This window comes from Pipra filicauda, unplaced genomic scaffold (genome assembly GCF_003945595.2).
Source record: "Pipra filicauda isolate LSUMZ 115617 unplaced genomic scaffold, ASM394559v2 scaffold449_size645428_pilon, whole genome shotgun sequence".
Classification (NCBI taxonomy): domain Eukaryota; kingdom Metazoa; phylum Chordata; class Aves; order Passeriformes; family Pipridae; genus Pipra; species Pipra filicauda.
In genome coordinates, this window is record NW_024104586.1 from 141487 (window position 1) to 160692 (window position 19206).

Here is a 19206-nt window from a genome sequence, read left to right on the forward strand (position 1 = left end):
TTCTGCTTCTTTTAATATAAAAGTAAACCTGCTGTGTCCCTTGGCAGTATTCCCACTAACAGAAATAGTGGAGAACACTGTCTAAAGGATGCTCTCTCCACTGAGCACAGGGCCCCAGTGGAAAAGGATGTTCTCTCAGCCTTTTCTGTCCCTGTGCCAGTGCTGCTCTCCCCATGAGGGAGCTGGGCAATCTGTATTTCTGCTCCTGGGATCTTTCTCCTGTTTGTCACAGCTGATGCCAGATTTTAGTTTCTCCATGCAAAGATGATTCTGGACATCTCTCAGTGCACCTCATTGCCTTCAAAATACCACTGATGGGTCTGAAAGGAAAATGCAAGTCACACCATCTCCAGGTTGGCAACACTGCCTCTTTCTTTCTTTTTAACAGAAGCATTTTTGGTGGTGCTGTGCTCATTCATTCCCAGGTGTATCCACTGCCACATGAATAACACTTGGCACTCTTTTTCCCCCTGACACAGCTGCTTTCCATCTGTGGCCGGGTTGGAAAGCGAGTCAGTTTTTGATGGGAGCTGAAGGCTGGGGCAGCTGAATTTGTTTGAGCAGCGCCTCAGAGTGAACAGAGGGATGGTACTTGTGTAATTACAGGTTGTTCTGACGACCTGTCCCTGGCAGCTGCCACAGCTGAGCTGCTCCTGGTTACCTGAGGAACGTTTCCCTGACAAATGGCTGTAGGAGGGTCACATTGTCGGGGTGTTCCATTAAGTGCTCGTGTCCTCTCAGGCTGAACATCCCGTTCAGAGCGTGTCCGCCGCGTCTCACAGGGTGAGGTGGTTCCTTGATGTAAGAGCTTCCTCCTGGACCTGTAATGCTGAGCTCAGATCTTCTGCCGCTCACAGTGATGACTGTCCCTCTGGGCAAGAACATGGGGCCTTTCCACGCAGCAGCAGAGCAGCCCAGGTGATGGGCTCACTCCACCCCATTTCCAGGTAAGATTCTTTTTGCTCCCTCAGTCAGAGATAGACAAGTTGTGGCTTTGGTTACTTTAATCCTCTGCTGGCACCTGGTAGAGATAAACATGACTTTTATACCCTGTTGCTTTTGGGAGGTAGGTGGAATGCTGCTCTGAGCCTGCCTGCATTGCTCTCCAAAAATTTCATGTTAATTGGATGAATGTTCTTATTTTAGAGCTGCCTATATTATTTTATATTCTGCTGATGGGTGATCCCTGTAACCAGCTGGGCTGTAATGGCCCAGGCTGGCAGCTTTTCAGCACTGCTCCCTTGCAGTCCCTGGAGGCAGTGGGGGCTCAGGGATTGGTAAGAACCAAGCATTCCCAAAGAGGATTCAGTTCAGGGATGTGTTCCTGAGAGGGAAATATGTTGCTCCACCCCTTTTGCCTGCTGATACCTTTTCCACGGGAAAGCCCTGCTGTGTTTTGTTGAGGAAGCATCTGTCAGGAGTTGCCTGCTCCTTTTTCTAGGTCACCTGCCTTCATGGAGCATGTCCTGTCTTGACTGCAGTGTTCTTCAGGCTTCAGACACATTTCTGAGCCAAATGCAAGTGAGAACAACATGTGTCTCACCTTGTTTTTCTGTCCTGTGTGCCTGTGATCATTCCACCAATATCATTTCATAACTCAGTCAAAAGGGGTATGGACTAAGGATTTTATAAAAGAGTTTAAAATTTAATGCTTCTCAAAAGATGTGATGAGAATATTGCCTTGGACCAAAAAAAAAAAAAAAGAAGTATTTGAGTAGATTGAAAAGACTTTTTTTCTTATTGATAATTAAAAAGGAACATGCAGATGTTTAAAGCTGTTTTAAGAGGTCACAGGAGCAAACAAATGAGAAAACAGCTTTGCTTTTCCTCAGACTTTCTTCTGTATTGGCAAGCAGTACTTCTTGGTCCCAGGGTCCTTTTTCTGCCACTGGGAGAACAGATCATGTGTGGATATTAAAAAGTAGTAATTTTTTAATACTCTTTAATAAAGTACATCGAGAAGGATGTATCCTGGAAGCAGCTTGGGCACATTAGTGAACTTAAGGGTGACCTGGGAAGGCTAAAGGAGAAGCAGGAAGGAGGATGAGGAGCTGGAATATCTTGCTGGCAGGTATCTCTCTCTTCAGTATTTTGTACTGCAGGGAAGGGGAGGAAAGGAGCGAGGCTGAAAATGGCAGTTTCCAAAAATGAGAGAGCAAGAGAGAAATGCTGGGGGCCTAAAGTGGTGTGAATGGGAGAGAAAAGCAGAAGGAACTGCTGTGAAGAGAGGCTGTGAGCCATGTTCCAAAGGAAACTGGATGCAGGAGTTGTTGCAGTTGAGTGGTGTGAGGGCTCCTGTGGTGTGTCTGGCTGGCTGAGGGGAGGCAGCAATGCCCTTGGCTGCACTGCAGTATGTTCCTCCCAGGATGAGTGACAGATCGAGTTCACAGGCATGGCAGACACGCTCTGACACGGGGCTTTTATTGACTGAGAGTCAGGCTAGGAAGGGTGTTTGAATACGCCACCAAGTCCTGAAAGAATCCCCTCCCAGCCTCCTGAAGTAAAAACCACCTGAGGAATCAAAGTGTGTCTGAGCAGCGTGACAAGCCTTCTTTATTGCTCCCTGCTCAGGTGGCAGGACTGAGATCTCCCCCACAGTGAGTCCCAGCGCTGCAGGCAGTGACACATCCCTGTCCCCCCTCCAAGTGCCCACACTGATGGCTTTGCAGCCTTGGCAGCTGAACTCTGACCGAGCAGGCACAAAGGACTGTCAGCCTGGATCAGCAGCACCTCAAACATCCTTTCATCTGGCTCTTGCCCTGCCCAGACTGCCTCTGTGCTGCTCTCCCTCCAGAGGGATGGTACCATTCCATCAGTAAAACGAGACCAGCTCTCCAGGCAAGCCACAGACTTTGGCCTCAGGGTAAGAGGCACTGCTCCTTTCAGGGTCTTTCCCTGTTGGAAGTGCAGTCCTTGTTGCAGCAGCTCCTGTCACCTTTGCATCGTGTGGGTTCTTCTAATACACCTTTGTGTAGGTTTTGCTCTTCCCCTCTCTACCACCAGATAGCTCTGTTCTCTCTCCCTTGGGATGAGAGCAACTGGTGGGGAAAATGGTGCCTCTACAGATATTTTCAGTTGCTCAGATGTATCAACAGAGTAGAAGCCCATTTACCATTTGCAAAAAAAAAAACAACAACCAAACCTGGGTGTTTTATATGAAACTGGAAGATTGAATGGGAAGAGAGACAGAAGAAGGGGAGAGCATACAAGCAGTGGCTTTTCTTCTTCTTTTTGATAGCTCTCCCAGATCCATATAAAGATGATGTCACTGTCCCTTTATTTTTCCTGGAAAGACTGTGCTTTTGATATCCATCCAAGATGGGAAAAATGGAGGAAAAAGGGACAAAGGTGCCATGGGCTCACTGTCAGCTGATCACAGCAAGTTTGATGCTTTGGAACTAAGAATTTTATTGTGCATTTACTGCGAGTCATGGGATCTCAGAGGAGACCCAGTGTACGTGGGACTGTCTGAGGGTGATCAGATCAGACGTGGCTTTGGAGGCCAGTGGATCTGAGTTTCAGAGTGCCACCAGGGTGGTGCTGTCCTCACTGGGACACAGCCTTTGCCTCCAGTGGCTTTGGAGGCTTTTCTATGGAGCTTTCATGGTTCTGGTAGAATCTCAGACTTGATGAAGCCCTGCCTAAGCCTGGGCACTCTGCTGCCTAACCCACTCACGGATCAGCTGGTGAGCAATGGCCTGTTTGGGAGGGAACCAGGGTAAAGAACTCCCATCATCTTGTTTTGAAGATCTGGGCTCTCTCTTGAGGCCCTCCACGATTTCCTCCAGGCCAAACCAACGGGCTTCCTCCAGTTCCAGGCTGTCCATACTGATCTGGAAAGAATTCAAGAGCACCAGTCCCTCAAATCAGCTTTAAATGTGGGCAGAGGTACCTTGCTTGCTCTTGTACCCACAAAGATCCTGTGCTGGAATGCCCAGAGTGCTTTATCCGTGCCTGAGGACATTACTGTCCCCCAGTGCTTTGTTGCCTTGGTTTCCCAGGGAAACACTGTTCCATCATGGCATTGGCCTGTGGAGTGGGTCGGCTCCAGGTCCTTTGGTGGGCAAAGGATCCTGACTGAGCCTGCAAAGCACCAGTGGCTGAGCACAGTAATTAACGGGGCAGAATCTGATTGTCCTATGGCAGATGTGATGTTAACACTAGAGAGAACCTCCTCTGCAAAACTGGGTGCTGGACTTGTATGTGTACAGTGACCTTGCAAAATCTGCCACGTCTCCACAGAAAATAGGATTATTTTGAACTTCGTTCTTCCCTTGTAGAGAAAGCTGCATTTAGAGAGGATGTGCTGCTCTCCTCCTAACTAAATTCCGTGGACTGAAGGAGACTTTGCAGTGGAATGCCTCGGGGAGCCCGGGCTCGCTCACCTCAGCCTGCTGTGCTCCCACCAGGGCGTGGCAGCCCAGCATCAGGGAGCCGCTGGGGAAGGGCCAGTGCTGGGACGCCGAGTACCGGAGCGACTCCACCTCCAGCCCCACCTCCTCTGCCACCTCCCGCCGCACCGCCTCCTCCACGGTTTCACCTGCGAGCAACCGAAGGGACGTAAGGACGGCCCGGCCCCCGGGCAGCAAGGAAAACTGCTCATTTCCCAGGGGTTCCAGCCCCTGTGCTGACCTGGAAACGCTCATCAGCAGGATGCTCCATTAAACTCATCAACTCATCTCGTAAACACAGCTACCAGAGAATTTTTTTGGCCCTGTCTACATACAGGACACCTCAACATCTCCCCTTTTAAGCCATTTTCCCTCCTGTAACGAGAGGTCTGTAGTCTTCCTTCCGAGCCAGACTGCACTAACCACAAAATGGACTAAAAAAGTATCAGAGCTTCCAACCTGGGGAGTTTAAAACTTACGTTTACCAGCAGAGACTACAGCAACTGGAGGGACACCTTCCGCTAGACCAGGCTGCTCCAAGCCCCATCCAGCCTGGCCTTGGGCACTTCCAGGGATGGGGACACACATCAGCTGCGCGTCCATCCCTCTCCCTGAACAGGTGTTCCCACACCCTGCAAGCCCAAGGCCACTGCCCTGCCTCGGGGCCCACCTTACCCAGGTCACAGAAGCCCGAGAGCGCCGTGAACATGCCCGGGGGGAAGGAGGGCTGGCGGGCCAGGAGGCAGCGGCTGCCGTTGGACACCAGGGTGATGACCACTGGAGACACCTGCCAAGGGCAGCAGAGAGCAAAGCCACTTCACACCCAACAAGTAAGTGGAAATTGTTGCCTTTCCTGGCTGGTTGAGGGCCACTGGATGACCACTAAAGACAAAGCACCCAGCCACGCACAAAGCCCTCCCACTGCTGCTTGCTGAGTGCCCTCTGTGCCACCCAGAGTCCCTTGTGTTCCTTCCCTCTGCTGTCCAGGCGCTCACCTGGGGGTAGTAGGTGATTCCACTGGCCTGGCAGACACGCTTGCTGCCAGCTGGGTTTTTCTGAGTGGGCTGCCCAGTTTTGCTACAGTACTGGTGGGAATCGTGCCACCGGAGAAGGGACTGGGCCTGCAAACACAGGAGAGAAACACAAACTTTATTTATACCTGTTGCAAAGAGATGACTCAGAGCAGTCTCCCTGGATAATGTTTTGCATGCAATCATGGGGGTGAACTCTGATTGTCTCTGAAAGCCTCAGAAAGGTAAATGAAGTGTGGGCACTGCTTTGAAAAATGGCAGATTTCTGCATTCGATGTTTCCTGCTTCCAAATTTGAGTATGTTTGAGGCAGTGGGGAAGAGTTTTGGGATATAATGGGAGCTGTAATGGGAACTGGACTATTCTAAAGAGTCTCCAGCCCTGAATGTCTTCTTAAAAACATCCCAAGCATCACAAACAGTATAGAGCAGGAAAGGAAACACGAGCTATTTCTCTTTATGGAGAAATCAGGACAGCTGATTTTCACACACAGGGCTTCCAAACAGAGGCCATCTGCAGAGTAACAGCTTACAAATGAGTAGTTTTAAAAGAGCAGCTCTGAGAGAAGCTGTGTGAGTTTGTTTGTGACATTCAGTTTGCCCATATTACAGAAATCTAGTGCCATATAATTGTTGAGCTGAGGACAAAACTGGGATTGCTGGGACTGCTGCTAACACCAGCACATTTCACACTGAACATACAGCAGGTGGATGCTAAATGGCATAAATTGCTGCAAGTCATTTTTAAGTCTGTTTTTCTTTCCTCTGCATCTTGCTTTTGGGATCACAAATTTGGGAAAACTGGTGTAATTTATAGCGTGTCTGTACCCAGGTCCCTGAAAGCGTACAGCAGGTATTTCCACAACATGTATTAGATCATAAAACAACATGGGAGACAAGGAGAAGGGTTGATGTTGGAGATCACAGCTTCTTGAAGGAAGAAGTCCAGTCCAATACCGAAGCCAGCAGAGGAGAATCCTTCCCATCCACCACAAAGAGAGCCTTTCGGAGGTCAGTAAACGATCCCTGCAGTTCAGACTCAATCACTGATTTCTCCAAGGCCCCTGCTAATAATAAAAAATAGAAACAACAACAAAATCTTTGATCTCACAAATTTCAGGTTTTATCCCAGCTTTCCACCCTTCATCGTTCCGGTATACAATTTCTGGAAGTTGCCACGGAAGTGACACCACATCAGGGGTAACATTCCCAAATGTTCAGTGGCTGCCAACAGCCCACCTTCCCTGACAGACACACAGGCACAGGAACAGCAGTGCAGTCCATGGCTGTGACCTGCCTCACTCACACCAGCCCCTGCAGAGCCCCCCCGGCACGTGTCCAGCCCCGGAGCAGGAATTCCGAGCCTCAGCCCAGCCCTCCGTGGCAGTACATGTTCATCCCAGGAACAGGAATGCTGCCTCAGCAGCACCTTCCACTCAGTGCATCCCACTGATGCTGGCACAGATGGAAGAGGAGTTATCCCAACCTAAATCCAGGGCAAAGTGTGGTATGTGCTCATCTGAACAACCGACCAGCACCGACTCCTCCATCCACTGCTCAGCCTCGGGGGATTTCTCCAGGATCCGTCGCATCTCTAAACAGCAGGGAAAGGGAAGAGAAAGCTGGGGTCAAAGCAAATCCATACAACTGGGATGCCCTCTGGATCTTTAAGGCACAGGCAATCTTGGCTCACGTGAGAGAAGGGACCAGACAAGGTCAGTGGTTCTGTCCTACACCAGCCAATACCTTCCTCTTGAAGAAAACTTTTCCTGCCTCACACAAAAAAACCTTCGTCAGTCAGACCTTGCTTGTTTTCCTTTCTCTTCACAAGGCATAATCCCAAATGTTTAAAACTGATCTTCTCAAAACAGATCAGGTTGATACCACATGTGTGTGAAGAGCATGAGCTTGTGTCCACATGCCAAGGTCTTAACTCTAAACAGTCTCTGGTTGTTAACAAACAGAGAGCTGTACACAGCAGGATGTTCCTGCACAGCTCCATGGATTTCCATCCCCTGTATCAGGGCTTGCTTGCAAATGTATCTGCTTCTTTTCAGCTGTGTGATCCAGGAGGGGTTTCTTTCCTTACTTACCTGCTGCACTGAGCTGTGGCACCAAATATTTCTTCCCAGCTTTCTGCAGGAAAGGCGAGAGATTGTGAAAGAGGTAGAAAGTTCCTGAGGTCTGGGCTTGTCTACAAAGACTGTCATCTTCCTTTAGCTTGTTTAAGTATCTGCAGTGAGAAAATGATTGGGAAGGTGAATTCAAGATCAGGTTGAGATTATCAGTGTTATGCTTATTTGGATGCATTGACTTTGCACAGAGCAGGGAGGCTGAGTGGACAGAGCAAGTTTAAGTATTCCACATGCTTTGAGAGTTTTGACAGCTGAGTCACCCTTTGGTGGGCTGCAGCCTCCAGGGAAGGCTGCGTGGCAGAAAACACTGCAGTTCTTACTACCACAGGAACAGCCTCAAGTCTTGGATATCTGAGAAGATCAGTAACCCAGTGTCTCAATCCAAAAAGTCTGCTTTAAAGACATGATCATTTGTGTGCAGGAAACCTTGATCTTCCCTTTTATCCCCCAGTCTGGATGGCTCCAAGTGCTGCTTGGCCAGGCTATTGTGCACGTCACATGTTGGAGACAGTTCCCATCAGGCTACAAACACTCCTGCTGGGTACATTCTGCCTGTCACACTGATGTGAGGGGTAAAGACCAAGCTGAAATCTTAGGGCTTAGAGTGAGGTAGGGCTGTTTGTGACAGTGGGCACGAGTGCCAAGCTCTGGTCTTCTCCCAGAGAAGAACCAGATGAGACCTTACCTCATTTTTCTAACATAGGTGGAGTGTAACCTGCAGAGGAGAGAGGAAGCTCTTCTGTGCAGTGCTTGATAAACTGCAGCCATAGCCAACACCTACAGTTGGGGTCTCAGCCTAAAAGGAGAAGCATAAAATGCAATGCAGCAGCCCTACTGCAATCAAAGTTAAGTTTGATTTAAAAGGTGCAATAACCAGGTAAATCTCCCTCTCCAGAGTCCACAGAATCTGCTTTCTAAATGTACCACTTTGGTTTCAGTCTCCAGTCACACATCAAACCCAGTTTCAGGCCATTTTTAAGGCTGTTTAAAGCTACCTGGGTTTGTTTCCACCCGTGAGCGTGCACAGGTCTTACAGAACTTGCTGTAAGCCTGGATTCAACGTTCCTGTCCCAAACCCCTGTGTCCCTGGGGAAAAGGGCTGCTCTCTTGTTTGCTTCCTACACAGTTGTAATGGCCTGGATCCAACCACACATCCCATTGCAGCACACAGTGGATCTGTGGGAAAGGCATGGATGCCAGAAGGGAATGAAAGGCAAAATATCAGCTGCAGGAGAGAATTCCCTGAGTTTAGACCGGAGACAGCAGTTGCAGCTGAACTGGATCATCTCCAGCTATGGACGTTTTTTGTGCCAAAGGATCCTGCCACATTTGCAGTCGCAGACTTCAGTTTGACCTCGGCTTCAGGATGTCAGGAAATAGCAGAAACTCTACCATCTCTGAGCCAAAAGTGAACTGTGATCCACAGATCTTAATGATTACCCTGGATAGTTCACTTTCCAGCTGTGGAACTCGAAGCCCTTTAAGGAGGAAGTTACGTTTGCTTCGATTTACAGACGCAGAAAGTGCCAGGGAGGAGTCTGAGAGCCTTTCTTTCAGCAAAGGTCAGTGATGGCTCCCTGTGTGCACATGGAGACTTTGCCTTGTGGCTTCGGACGTCTCTGCCCCGGATCCCTCCTTCCCACCGTGTCAGCTGACAGGGATGATCCCTCGGGAGACAGGGGACCCTGTTTGGGAAGCCACTGGGCTGAGGCAGCCGCTGCGAGGACGGCGACTGTCCCAGACCGTGTGTGCCAGGGTTTGGGCAGTGACAGCCGTGTGTGCCAGGGTTTGGGCAGTGACAGCCGTGTGTGCCAGGGTTTGGGCAGTGACAGCCGTGTGTGCCAGGGTTTGGGCAGTGACAGCCGTGTGTGCCAGGGTTTGGGCAGTGACAGCCGTGTGTGCCAGGCTTTGGGCAGTGACAGCCGTGTGTGCCAGGGTTTGGGCAGTGACAGCCGTGTGTCTGCCACTCCTCCACCCCCGCGTCTCCCGCAGCGTGAATTCCCGGCGCGGCAGCAGCGCTGGATGCAGGAGCTCTGCACTTTGCTCTGGAACGAGCGGCACGATGGGGACACGGGGAGCACCTCGTCCGCAGAACTGCCCTCGTTTAACCCCTCCCTCCCTGGGAATCACCGTGCCAGGCTTGGAATCACAGAACCAGTCAGGCTGGAAAAGGTCGTCGAGTCCAGCCTTTGACTGCCCACCACCTCCTCAACTAGGAATCACCGGGAATCCTTCAGCTTAACCCTGGAAGCGTTCCAGCGGGCTGGACAGGGCTGGGAGCAGCCCGGTCTGACGGAGGTGTCCCCGCTCCGGACACGGCACAACCCGCGGGGCTGGGCTGGGAGCTCCCCCCGGCCGGACAGAGCGGAGCTGTGCCCGCCCTTCCCCAGGGATTCCCCACTCACTGCAACTCGTGTCCGGCAGCAGGGACCGCCTGGGAAGGTGCCGGGCTTTGGCCAGCAGCGGGGATCAGCTGGGAACGTCCCGGGGCTCACCTTCCCTCCGCGGAGCGGCTCTGACTGGGCCGGTCGCTCTTCCCGCACTGGGAGCGCTGGGAAATGTAGTTCTGCACAGCCGAGGGCTGGCGCTCCGCTCCGGGGCTGGAATCACTTCTGCAGTTCGCGAGGCTGCCCGAGAGTAAACTCCCTCTATTTTTTTTTTTTTTTTTTTACCCCGCACCTGCTTCGTCCCATCAGCAACCCTGCATTTGGCCGAACAGGAGTTACTGTGACAACAGCGCTTATGCAATAATTTGAGCTGTTCTTAGCACAAGAGTTTGGATCCTGCGAGTATTTTTTTTTTTTTTTTTTTCAATTCCAAGCTTCTCCGGGTTGTGTATCCATAACATAAGAGCACTGTTCAAAGTTAAGGACCATATGTCCTCAAACAGGGAAACGTGCCAGGAGCCGTATAAATCCAAAGGCTGGAGCTGTTCAGTGTTCCAGCACCCAAAGCCACAGCTGGGTTTGTCAGCGAATTTCTCTGATCAGAGAGTGTGCTGTGCCAAGGCACATGTCAGAATAATGACAGATTATTTTCATTCCTTTATAAGTGAACAAACAGATTCCTCTCAAGTACTGAAAACATTATTCTGGGCTGGAACCTACGTGGCTATATTTAGCACAAAGAGAATTCTATAAACATATGAAAGTAAATGTTTTCAGGGCAGCCTTTTACTTTTTGGTCATGAATTGAGCCGTTCTAATCGAGAATTCACGTCACGTAATTTGAGAGCGTGGCTTGTAAAAATAACAAACAAAATATGCAAGGAAACAGGACTCTTAGCAGAATTACTTACAAGTTTAGGTTTAATTATGCCTCACTGCTATTTGTGTGCTTCCTGAGACAGAGCAAGCCAGATCTTATTAATCCACTGGGCTAATTGGATTAATGGACAAAACACATCTTCCCTTAATAAGATAAAGGACTGAAATATAATCTCTAAGGGAAGTATCCACCCTGCTGTTAAAACAAACTAACAGATTTATTGACCCTGACTGGCCCCAGAACTGGGTATTGCGAGAAGAGCTGGTTTTAGAGGGAAGCAGCTGGAGGAGGTACTTTGGACCTCAAATCTTGGGACAGCCTCTCAACCCTGTTCAGCCCCAAGCAGGCAGTGTCTTGGTGAGTGTGGCCTGTCACATGAAGGATTAAAAGCCAGAGCTCTCCACTGCAGTGTCAAGCCTCCTCTGAGGGCAGGGCAGTGTCACAGCCTGTAGTTGGTCCATGAGAGAAAACACATTGATAAGCCCAATCATGTATACCTGGCCTGTGTGCTGGGGCAAGATATGCAGGGAAAATGGGATTAGAGTCACTTCTGCTACTGGGCTGAGCAGTGGGAAGCCAAGCAGCCTGGGAGAGATTCCTTGTGCCTTCTCCAAGGGTCCGTACGTTTATTGCCCTGTTAAATATTTCTGCAGCACATAAGCAGGGGAGATGATTTTGAAACAGAGGCTTTCTTGTCATTCACTCACTTGATCATTTAATTTAAGGAGCACGAATACCAGTTGTTGCTTCAGCACTGAGTTGTTTCTTTGTAAGTATTTTTGGGCTCTGAGTTGTGTGAATTGCACCTATAAACTGTATGTATTAATCCCCTGCAGACACTGCACTCCATGCTAGGAGCAATCCTGAGAGTGAAGGGAAGGCCTGGCCACACAAATGCATCCCTGAGATTTCTGTAGCTTCTAATTTGAGCTTTGGCAGGTCCCCAGAAGAAGTGAATCCCAGAGACTCTCCTGATGCTAGAAGAGCAAACAAAAGGAGCAGGCAAAGAGGACACAAGCAGCAAGGAATGCTTGCCATCTCCTACATGGACAAGATTGCAAACCAGGTAAATCTTTGGTCCTGTGTTGCTAAGATTATTATTTTTTTTAATCTGGGTTTGTAAAATACTCATATTGGGATTAAGCGTTGGTAAAAGATTTTTTTTCAAGCCAAAAAAGTGGCTGGAAAATGTAATTATAGGCTAATAATAGTTATACTACTAATCTCAATTTTTCTCTCTGTTTTGTGTCTTTCCAGCTGCCCCCAATAAGCAGAAATAAGCATCAGAATTGCTAACAGCTGGCCCTTGTAAAACAACTGTTAATTGCCCTAAATACATGAAACTAGCAAATTCACATTGAAAACTCATGGTCAAGCCACGGGAAACCTCTTGGCAAAAAAAGACTTCTTTTTTTTTTTTAAGGACGAGCCTAAGGAAAGACAAACCACTTCTTTAAAGAGAAAGTTAACGAGTAGTCTTCCCCTCTGTCATTAAACTGGCAAACTAAGCCAGCCTGGCTTTTCTCTGAAGTTAGATTTGTGTATGCCACATATATGATGGGCTCCTATGGTTTCTCACACTCAGGGTGGGGACCTTGAAAGAAAGAAACTGCCTAATTTGATCTGCTGATTACATCCTGTGCTCCTGAGCCCTGGACAGGGGGAGAGGGGACACTTGAACATCCGAGTGGCATTTTCCTGGGATTTGTTTCAGGTCACGTATGAGTTCTGTCTTTTCCTCTCCCTTGGTGCTGCTGTTGGTTATGGAATATCCTCAAACTCTGGGGGCTGACTTGCACTGCACAAAATAACTGGTGGCAGAACGTTGACTGCAGGTGATGGCTTTGTTTTGGGAGCAGACTGGTGGGAAACTAGATCTCTCTACAAAGGGTGAAACCTCAGCTGTGGATACACCTTAAAAAAAAATAGCTAAGCTTTTTGAGCTAATGGGTTGACATAAAAGTGATAAAAAGTCATTTATATGACTCACCTGTGTCTTAAAATTGCCTGCAGTTCACGGCCTGTCGTCCCCAAAAGGATACTGGAGATCTGGAAAAGGTTCCAAGAGGGCAACAAGCATGATTAAAGGCTTGGCCACGGCAAGGAACTAGATGGGCTCTGACTTCAGCCTGGGTAAGTCAGCTGTAGACCAAACCTATCAGTCTGGAGCCTTCAGCCCCATGCTGAGCAACACAGCCCTCAAACGTGCTCGTTGTTCTCCACTGCCTGCCTTGCTTCCTGAAAATGTCTGGATAGTGCAAAAGATGCTGAGGAAGCAGCAGATCTCACTAGAAAAAATCTGAATGTGCCTCTCCAGTGTGGGAGGTTTTGCCAAATCTCTGGAAGCTGCTGTTAAATCTCTGGCTACACGTTATGGACTCTTTGGATAATGGGGCTTTAACTAGATGCCTCAGCTAGAAGCTTGGATATCATTCCAGTGTTTCCTGCTACAACTTGTAGGAGTTGTATTTCTGTTGGAAGGCGACCAAAACAAGAGGAAAGGAAGGCTTATTTTTTGACGGATAGTTCCACTTAAAACTGGCCTTATTCCTGCTCTGGAGCAGCAGCTCTCGCAGTGCTGGCCCTGTGTGGACACATCTGTGTCCACAGCTGGACGAGAAAGGACTGAATTCATTTCATATCTCAGAGCCTCCCCCAAAATGGGACATAACACCTGGGGTTTGCCCTTCCCAAAGAATTGCTGAGGGAGTTGGAGCTGAGGGAACAGTTTAGGGAAGAAATCTTAGTTATGGATCATGCTGCAACCTCCAGTTCCCTCTGCTGAGCGAGGTGGGTTTAAGCCAGTTCAGTCATCCCAGTAAAGAAGGTGTGTTAGAGGGGGATTTTGACCCCTGTTATGGGGGATTCGACCTCTCCCTGTTCTTGTTGTGAAAGATTTCCAGCTGGGAGTGACCAAAAATGTCTGCCTTAGGAGGAGGAAGACTGAAGGCTGGTTAGGCTACTGAGGAGGTGATTCATTATTTGCAGCCCAGATCTAAAGAGAAAGTTAAAAATGCTTATGAGTGTCCCTGATTCCAACTTAATTGCTGGAATGAACAAATAACTGGAATCCTAGAAAACAATGAGCAGTCAGCATTGACCTGTCCTGGCAAGACACATCCAGGCAGCTTATTAATGCCTTTCTGTGATAGCTGGGACTCCTGCTGTACCAGAGTGGGTGAGGGCTGATAGTGGTTTGTGATACAGGTTTTGCTGCTGCCTTGCAAACTGCTTTTGGGATCAGTTGAGATGGAAGCCCTGGAAGGAAGGGGGAGGCTGCTTCAGCAACAGCACTGGAGGAAGGCACCCATCAGTGTGGAAATCTCTTCACCTGGGCTGGCAGGAGAAGGTGAGTGAAAGGCTTGGTTGGTGGGACAGAAAGTGTGCTGTGAAATGCAGCAGATGGCACTGGTAGGAGAGAGGGAGGTGCAAGGCTGCTTTGGAATCATAATTATCCATAGAAATTAAAGCAGCAGTCAGAGAGAGGGGACACAAGACTCTGTCTCAGAAAGAAATGAGAATCTGTGCAGATTCAGAATCTGGGCACAATTGAGTTGCACAACCAAATTGTGCAGCTGGTGTGAATCACCGTGGTCAGGGAGCTGATCCCCTCCTGGAAGGGGGACTTGGGCTTGTGGGGCTCAGGCCTGGGCTCTGCCAGGATCTCCTGGGAAACAGGGACACTGCTGGAGGTGGGAGGTGAAATCATAGAATCATAAAATCATAGAAAAAAAAATATCCTGAGCTGGAAGGGACCCGTCAGGATCATCGAGTCCAACTCCTGGTCCTGCAGAGGGCACCCCCAGAACTCCACCGTGTGCCTGAGAGTGGTGTGGCATGGCCCTTGGCAGGGTGGGCACCATGATCCCAGGGGTCTTTTCCAACCTGATTGATTGGGACCCCGGGCTCAGCTGCCCTGGGGCTGGGCAGGGCTGCACGTGGTGTCTCCCGGCCTTTTAGGCCTTTCCTGGCAACTTTTACTCCAACCCCCGCCACTTTCAGCTAAACCCTTTCACGTTTCTTGTCTCCGTGTTGATTTGCACTCCCCGCCCCGCTGTCCCGCCGGTGCCGGTAGAGCCACACCCCCATGTGTTGCCCCCTGTGTCTGGTGTCATTCGTGTTGTCAAGGTGTCCCCCCGTGTCCAGTGTTCCCCATGTCGGGGTGTCCCCTGTGTCCGGATGTCCAGTGTCCCTCCCGGTGTCCCCCGTGTCCTGTCCGGTGTCCCCCCCTGTGTCCCCGTGTCTACCCCCGTGTCCTAGTGTCCCCCGTGTCGGGGTGTCCCCTGTGTCCGGATGTCCAGCGTTCCCCCTCGTGTCCGGTTTCTCCCCCGTGTCCCGGTGTCCCCCATGTCCTGGTGTCCCTCCCGGTGTCCCCCGCCGTGTCTCGTGTCCCCCCATGTCCCGGTGTCCCTGCTGGTGTCCCCCCGTGTCCGGTGTCCCCCCGTGTCCGGTGTCCCTGCGGTGTCCCCCCGTGTCCGGTGTCCCTGCCGGTGTCCCCCCGTGTCCGGTGTCCTTGCCGGTGTCCTCCCCGTGCCCGATGTCCCCCCGTGTCCAGTGTCCCTGCCGGTGTCCCCGTGTCCGATGGCGGCGGCCCGGTGGGACCCACGTGGAGCCCCGTGCGGCGCATGCGCGGTGCGGCGGCCGCTGCTGTGACCGGGCTCACGTAGCGCGCGGGGCGCCCCGCCCCGGGGGGCGCGGCCTGAGGGGGCGTGCCCGGCGAACCCATAAAAGGCGCGGCGGGGCGGTCGCGCGCTCAGTGTGAGAAGCCCCCGGGCAGGACGCGGAGCTTCCGCAGCGGTGCCGCCCCCGCCCCGCCGCCCCCCGCGCTCAGTGTGAGAAGCCCCCGGGCAGGACGCGGAGCTCCCGCAGCGGTGCCGCCCCCGCCCCGCCGCCCCCCGCGCTCAGGTGAGGCCTGCCCGCCCCCGCCGCGCTGTGGGCGGGTGGGGTGGGTCAGCTGAGGGCAGCGCCGCGGGTCCGGCCGCTGCGCGGGCGGGCGTGGGTGGGTGGGGGCGATACGTGGCAGAGCTCCGCCGCCGCCCCCCGCCCCCGCGGCGAGGGGTCCCGGCGCTCCCGGCCCCGTGCTCCCGGCCCTTACGTAACGGGACCGGCAGCCTCCGGAGGGGGGCGGGAGGGCGCCGCCGCGCCGGCTTCCCCGCGCCTGGCAGACTAAACACAGCCGCCGCCTCCTCCTTCTCCGCGTCCTCCCCCGCCCGCTCCCCGAGCGCCCTCGGGCCGAGCACCCCCGGCTCGGCTCCGCCGCCCTCCGCGGCCCCCGGCCCGTGCGGCCCCCGGCGCGGGGAGCGCTCTGCCGGCACGGGCGGGTGGGTGCTCGGCCGGAGCGCTGCGTGCGGGGATTGCACCGCGAGGGATGGGGCTGCTCCGCGTTTGCCTCCCCGCTGCTTCCCGGCCACTCGCTTTGTGTGGAATTGCGCGCCCACCTTTGCCGGCAGCCCTTGCCCTTCAGCGTGTGTGTTTTGATAGGATCTAACCCTGACCGGGAGGAGAAACTCCCGACGTGGAGTCTTTGAGCGCTGCTGGTGAATAGAATAAAGAAAATAAAAATGTCACATGTACTTATTCCAGTTTACCTGAAAAGTAAGGATCCCTCAGGATCGCAGACACCAGCATTCGGTTTCGCTTTGGTTTTCCTGCTGACTTCAGTAAGAGGAGAATGCAGAGTGCTTGAAGTGTTCACCTACCTGTGATAAGCGAAGGTTCAGCGCTCAAGGGTTTAGTGAATGAAAGAAACCATTGGTTACAAGAATAAATAAATGCAGCTTCCCACAAAGCCAGGGGCTGTTGGCTGAGTGTGCCGACAGTGCTCTGCCAGGGGCGGAAAGTCAAGGTAATGAGTTCCTGGTCTGTCTGGGAAGCAGAGGCCTCCTGTTGGGTCAGAGATGTTCTCTGCCCTACTGCTCTACCCTTGGACCACTGCTGGATCCGTTTTAATGCCTTAAACCACACTGCCAAGCGTTTCATTTGACCTGGAGTACTCTGCACTGCTCCTTAGGTATGTGCTGACACAACCAGGACTGATTAACTTTCTTCTCTCTTTGTTTTCTTCCCCGAGCCAGCTCTCTGACCGGTAGAGGTTTAAATGTTGTTCCATAACGAATAGGTTTAAATTCTGGCATTTAAAGCTGTGATTTCAGGGCTTGCACATAGATTGGAAAATTCCCAGTGCAGTTTGACAAACGGAAATGACAGGTAGTGAGTTAACTCTGGAAGGAGTGAGGATAAATAGAGGTTTATGGGAGGAAAACTCTGCCTCCATGCTGAGATTGATAGGGGCAAGGAAACTCCTTTTCTTCATAAGAGTATACTCCTTGAAAAAAACTGACTTCAGCTGTCAGATCATTGGGATTGTCCTGCTTTCTTTGCAATCACTCTTAATATCTGAAAACATTATATCTCTATAGATGCTCTGCCAGTCCTTGAGCAGAAGGGTAAACAGAAGGATAGCCTCCTGCTTGTTGTGTCTAGTAAGATAAGTGCTCTGTTCCATCCCCAGTGTTCACTGCCTTGGCTTGGGAAGTTAAAACAAGTGGCCTCTGAGGGCTGTGTCCATTCAGTCTTAGGCCAGAAGAAACCAAGGGAAAACTTGCTGCAGTTCCCTGGGTACAAACACATGTGCTCTGTATACTCAGACTCACAAATGTTGTCTTCAACTTGGCAGTGAATGATAATTCACATCACCTACTTGATGCTAAAATTGATTCTCATCTCTTATTAGATATTATTTATATAGATCAGATTCTGTTACAACTCTGTCATTAAAAGAAGCCTGAAACACGCCCTGTTCTTTTGGTAGCAGCAATTACAGAAAATCTTTCTTCTCTCACTGCTTGAATCTTAATGTTAAACCAGCTTTGGACGTGCTAGAGGACTTGGGAACTGGATCCTAATGTTTCTGTCGTGTGAGACCATTAAGCTAAATGTTCTTAGTCCTTATTCTGGGAATTTCTTTCCTTTGCAGTAGTATTTCCAGGCACATCACATGATGAGACTGTAACTTGGGTTGTCCTTGAGACAGGAGAGGTTTTGGGCAGTGAGCAGCTATCACTTCCAGTGCCATCCTCTCCATTTCCCACAAACTCAGCTCAGTTGAACTATCTGGCTTTTTTTTCCCTATTATTTTTTATATGCAGTGGGATACAGTAAGGGTTGTGAGAGTGGACCAGCATTTAAATCAAAAGTCGAGAACCACGATGACACAGTTTTGGCCTTGACTTCATTTGGAGTAGGCCACTAATTCCTTACCTAAATAAAGAAGCTGGTTTGGAATGAAGTTAGAATTATTCTGGGATAGCTCCATGTTGAAGTGCACCCTCAGCTTCCATTTTTTTATCCCGTTTTCTGGATCCTGGTAAGCACCTGGGAGCTCGGAGTTGGCAATGAGGAGACTTGTCTAACACTGATTGGTGACCTTGGTCCCAGTGAGGTCACGGCACTGCAGTTTGTCTGCACTTTTCCTTCTGCTGGCACGTCTCTACCTGTAGGGCTGAGCTGAACTCTTTAAGGAAGTCCTCCAAACCCCACCTCTGTAAGTTCCCTGAGTTGAAAAGGTGTTTGTTGGGTGTCCCTGCTGTCTGGGGAATCCTGTGCTGCTCTTGGCACTGCCATTCCTCTACTTGCTGCTTTGTTTTACTTGGATCCACAGGTTTGGTTGCTCTTTACTATTTTTTCCCATTCCTGTGGAGGTTTTTTTGTGCTTTGCCACGTTTAGTGAATGCACTTCTGGGAAGTGGGGAAGCTCCTGTGTTCAGAGCTGTCAGCTGGACTCCCACTTCCCTCTGTGGGTAGTGATTCCCTCCTCTCCAAGGTTCTCAATTGCCAGCTTTGTGTTTGCTGAGGAGGAGAGTGAGACTGACAGGAATAATGGAGAGAGGATTTTCATCTTGTTTTACTTCATGTCACCGACAGGAAGAAATTAAACCTACTTATTTGGCAGCTTGTGCTGCGTCCAAGAGATTTCCAGCATTTATCTTAACCGAGCTTTATTTTCTTTGATTTGGGAACCTGGGGCTGATCCTGCCGTGGTTGGAAAGCTCTGCTACTTAGCAACTGCTCTTAGGGCAGCATGAGCTTGGCTGGCCCTGCCTCAGCCTCCCTGTCCAACTCTGGATTCCGTCTGGGAGGGAAGGAACCTTGGGTGGCTGAAAGCTATTGCGGGAGTCGAGACCTTGCAAAGGACAGGAAATGTGGGAAAGGAAGGAAGAAATCAAGCTGGAGGTGACCTCTGGATGTCATCTAGCCTAACCTGTTCCAAGTTGGGTGAGCCTGGGGGTCTGGTGAGGCTGCACGTGGGCTCATCCCGTTTCCTTTTGAAATTCTTCCAGGAACTGGAAATCCAGTTTCTCTGGGTAGCCCCTTCTAGTGCTGCA

At 50.8% G+C, this 19206-nt stretch overlaps 2 protein-coding genes and 1 long non-coding RNA gene across 7 annotated transcripts in view; 2 read left to right on the forward strand and 1 right to left on the reverse strand.

Moving 5' to 3' along the window:
* The first annotated feature begins 745 nt into the window (after positions 1-745).
* On the forward strand, positions 746-12166 carry LOC120324176. The gene is made up of 4 exons (XR_005565241.1): positions 746-947; positions 4281-5221; positions 11762-11888; positions 12080-12166. It is a non-coding gene; the product is annotated as an uncharacterized LOC120324176 (long non-coding RNA).
* NUDT13 (nudix hydrolase 13) lies at positions 2356-10033 on the reverse strand. The gene is made up of 9 exons (XM_027711065.2): positions 9961-10033; positions 8241-8351; positions 7514-7653; positions 6907-7014; positions 6378-6487; positions 5387-5512; positions 5067-5178; positions 4386-4540; positions 2356-3833 (listed from the first exon to the last, which is right to left on the reverse strand). The coding sequence occupies exons 2-9, from the start codon at positions 8321-8323 to the stop codon at positions 3642-3644; spliced, it is 1026 nt and encodes a 341-aa protein (XP_027566866.1). The 5' UTR covers positions 8324-8351; positions 9961-10033; the 3' UTR covers positions 2356-3641.
* Positions 12167-12859: 693 nt separating the features above from the next.
* Positions 12860-19206, forward strand: part of P4HA1 (prolyl 4-hydroxylase subunit alpha 1) — a 31762-nt gene continuing 25415 nt past the window's right edge. For 4 of the 5 annotated variants that reach the window (XM_039385895.1, XM_039385897.1, XM_027711057.2 and 1 more), the window contains exon 1: positions 15647-15727. The gene's annotated coding sequence lies outside the window, so the exon portion shown is untranslated. Of the gene's footprint in view, positions 12956-14029; positions 14172-15646; positions 15728-19206 lie in introns of those variants that run through there. The other variant, XM_027711056.2, reaches the window with a different exon arrangement.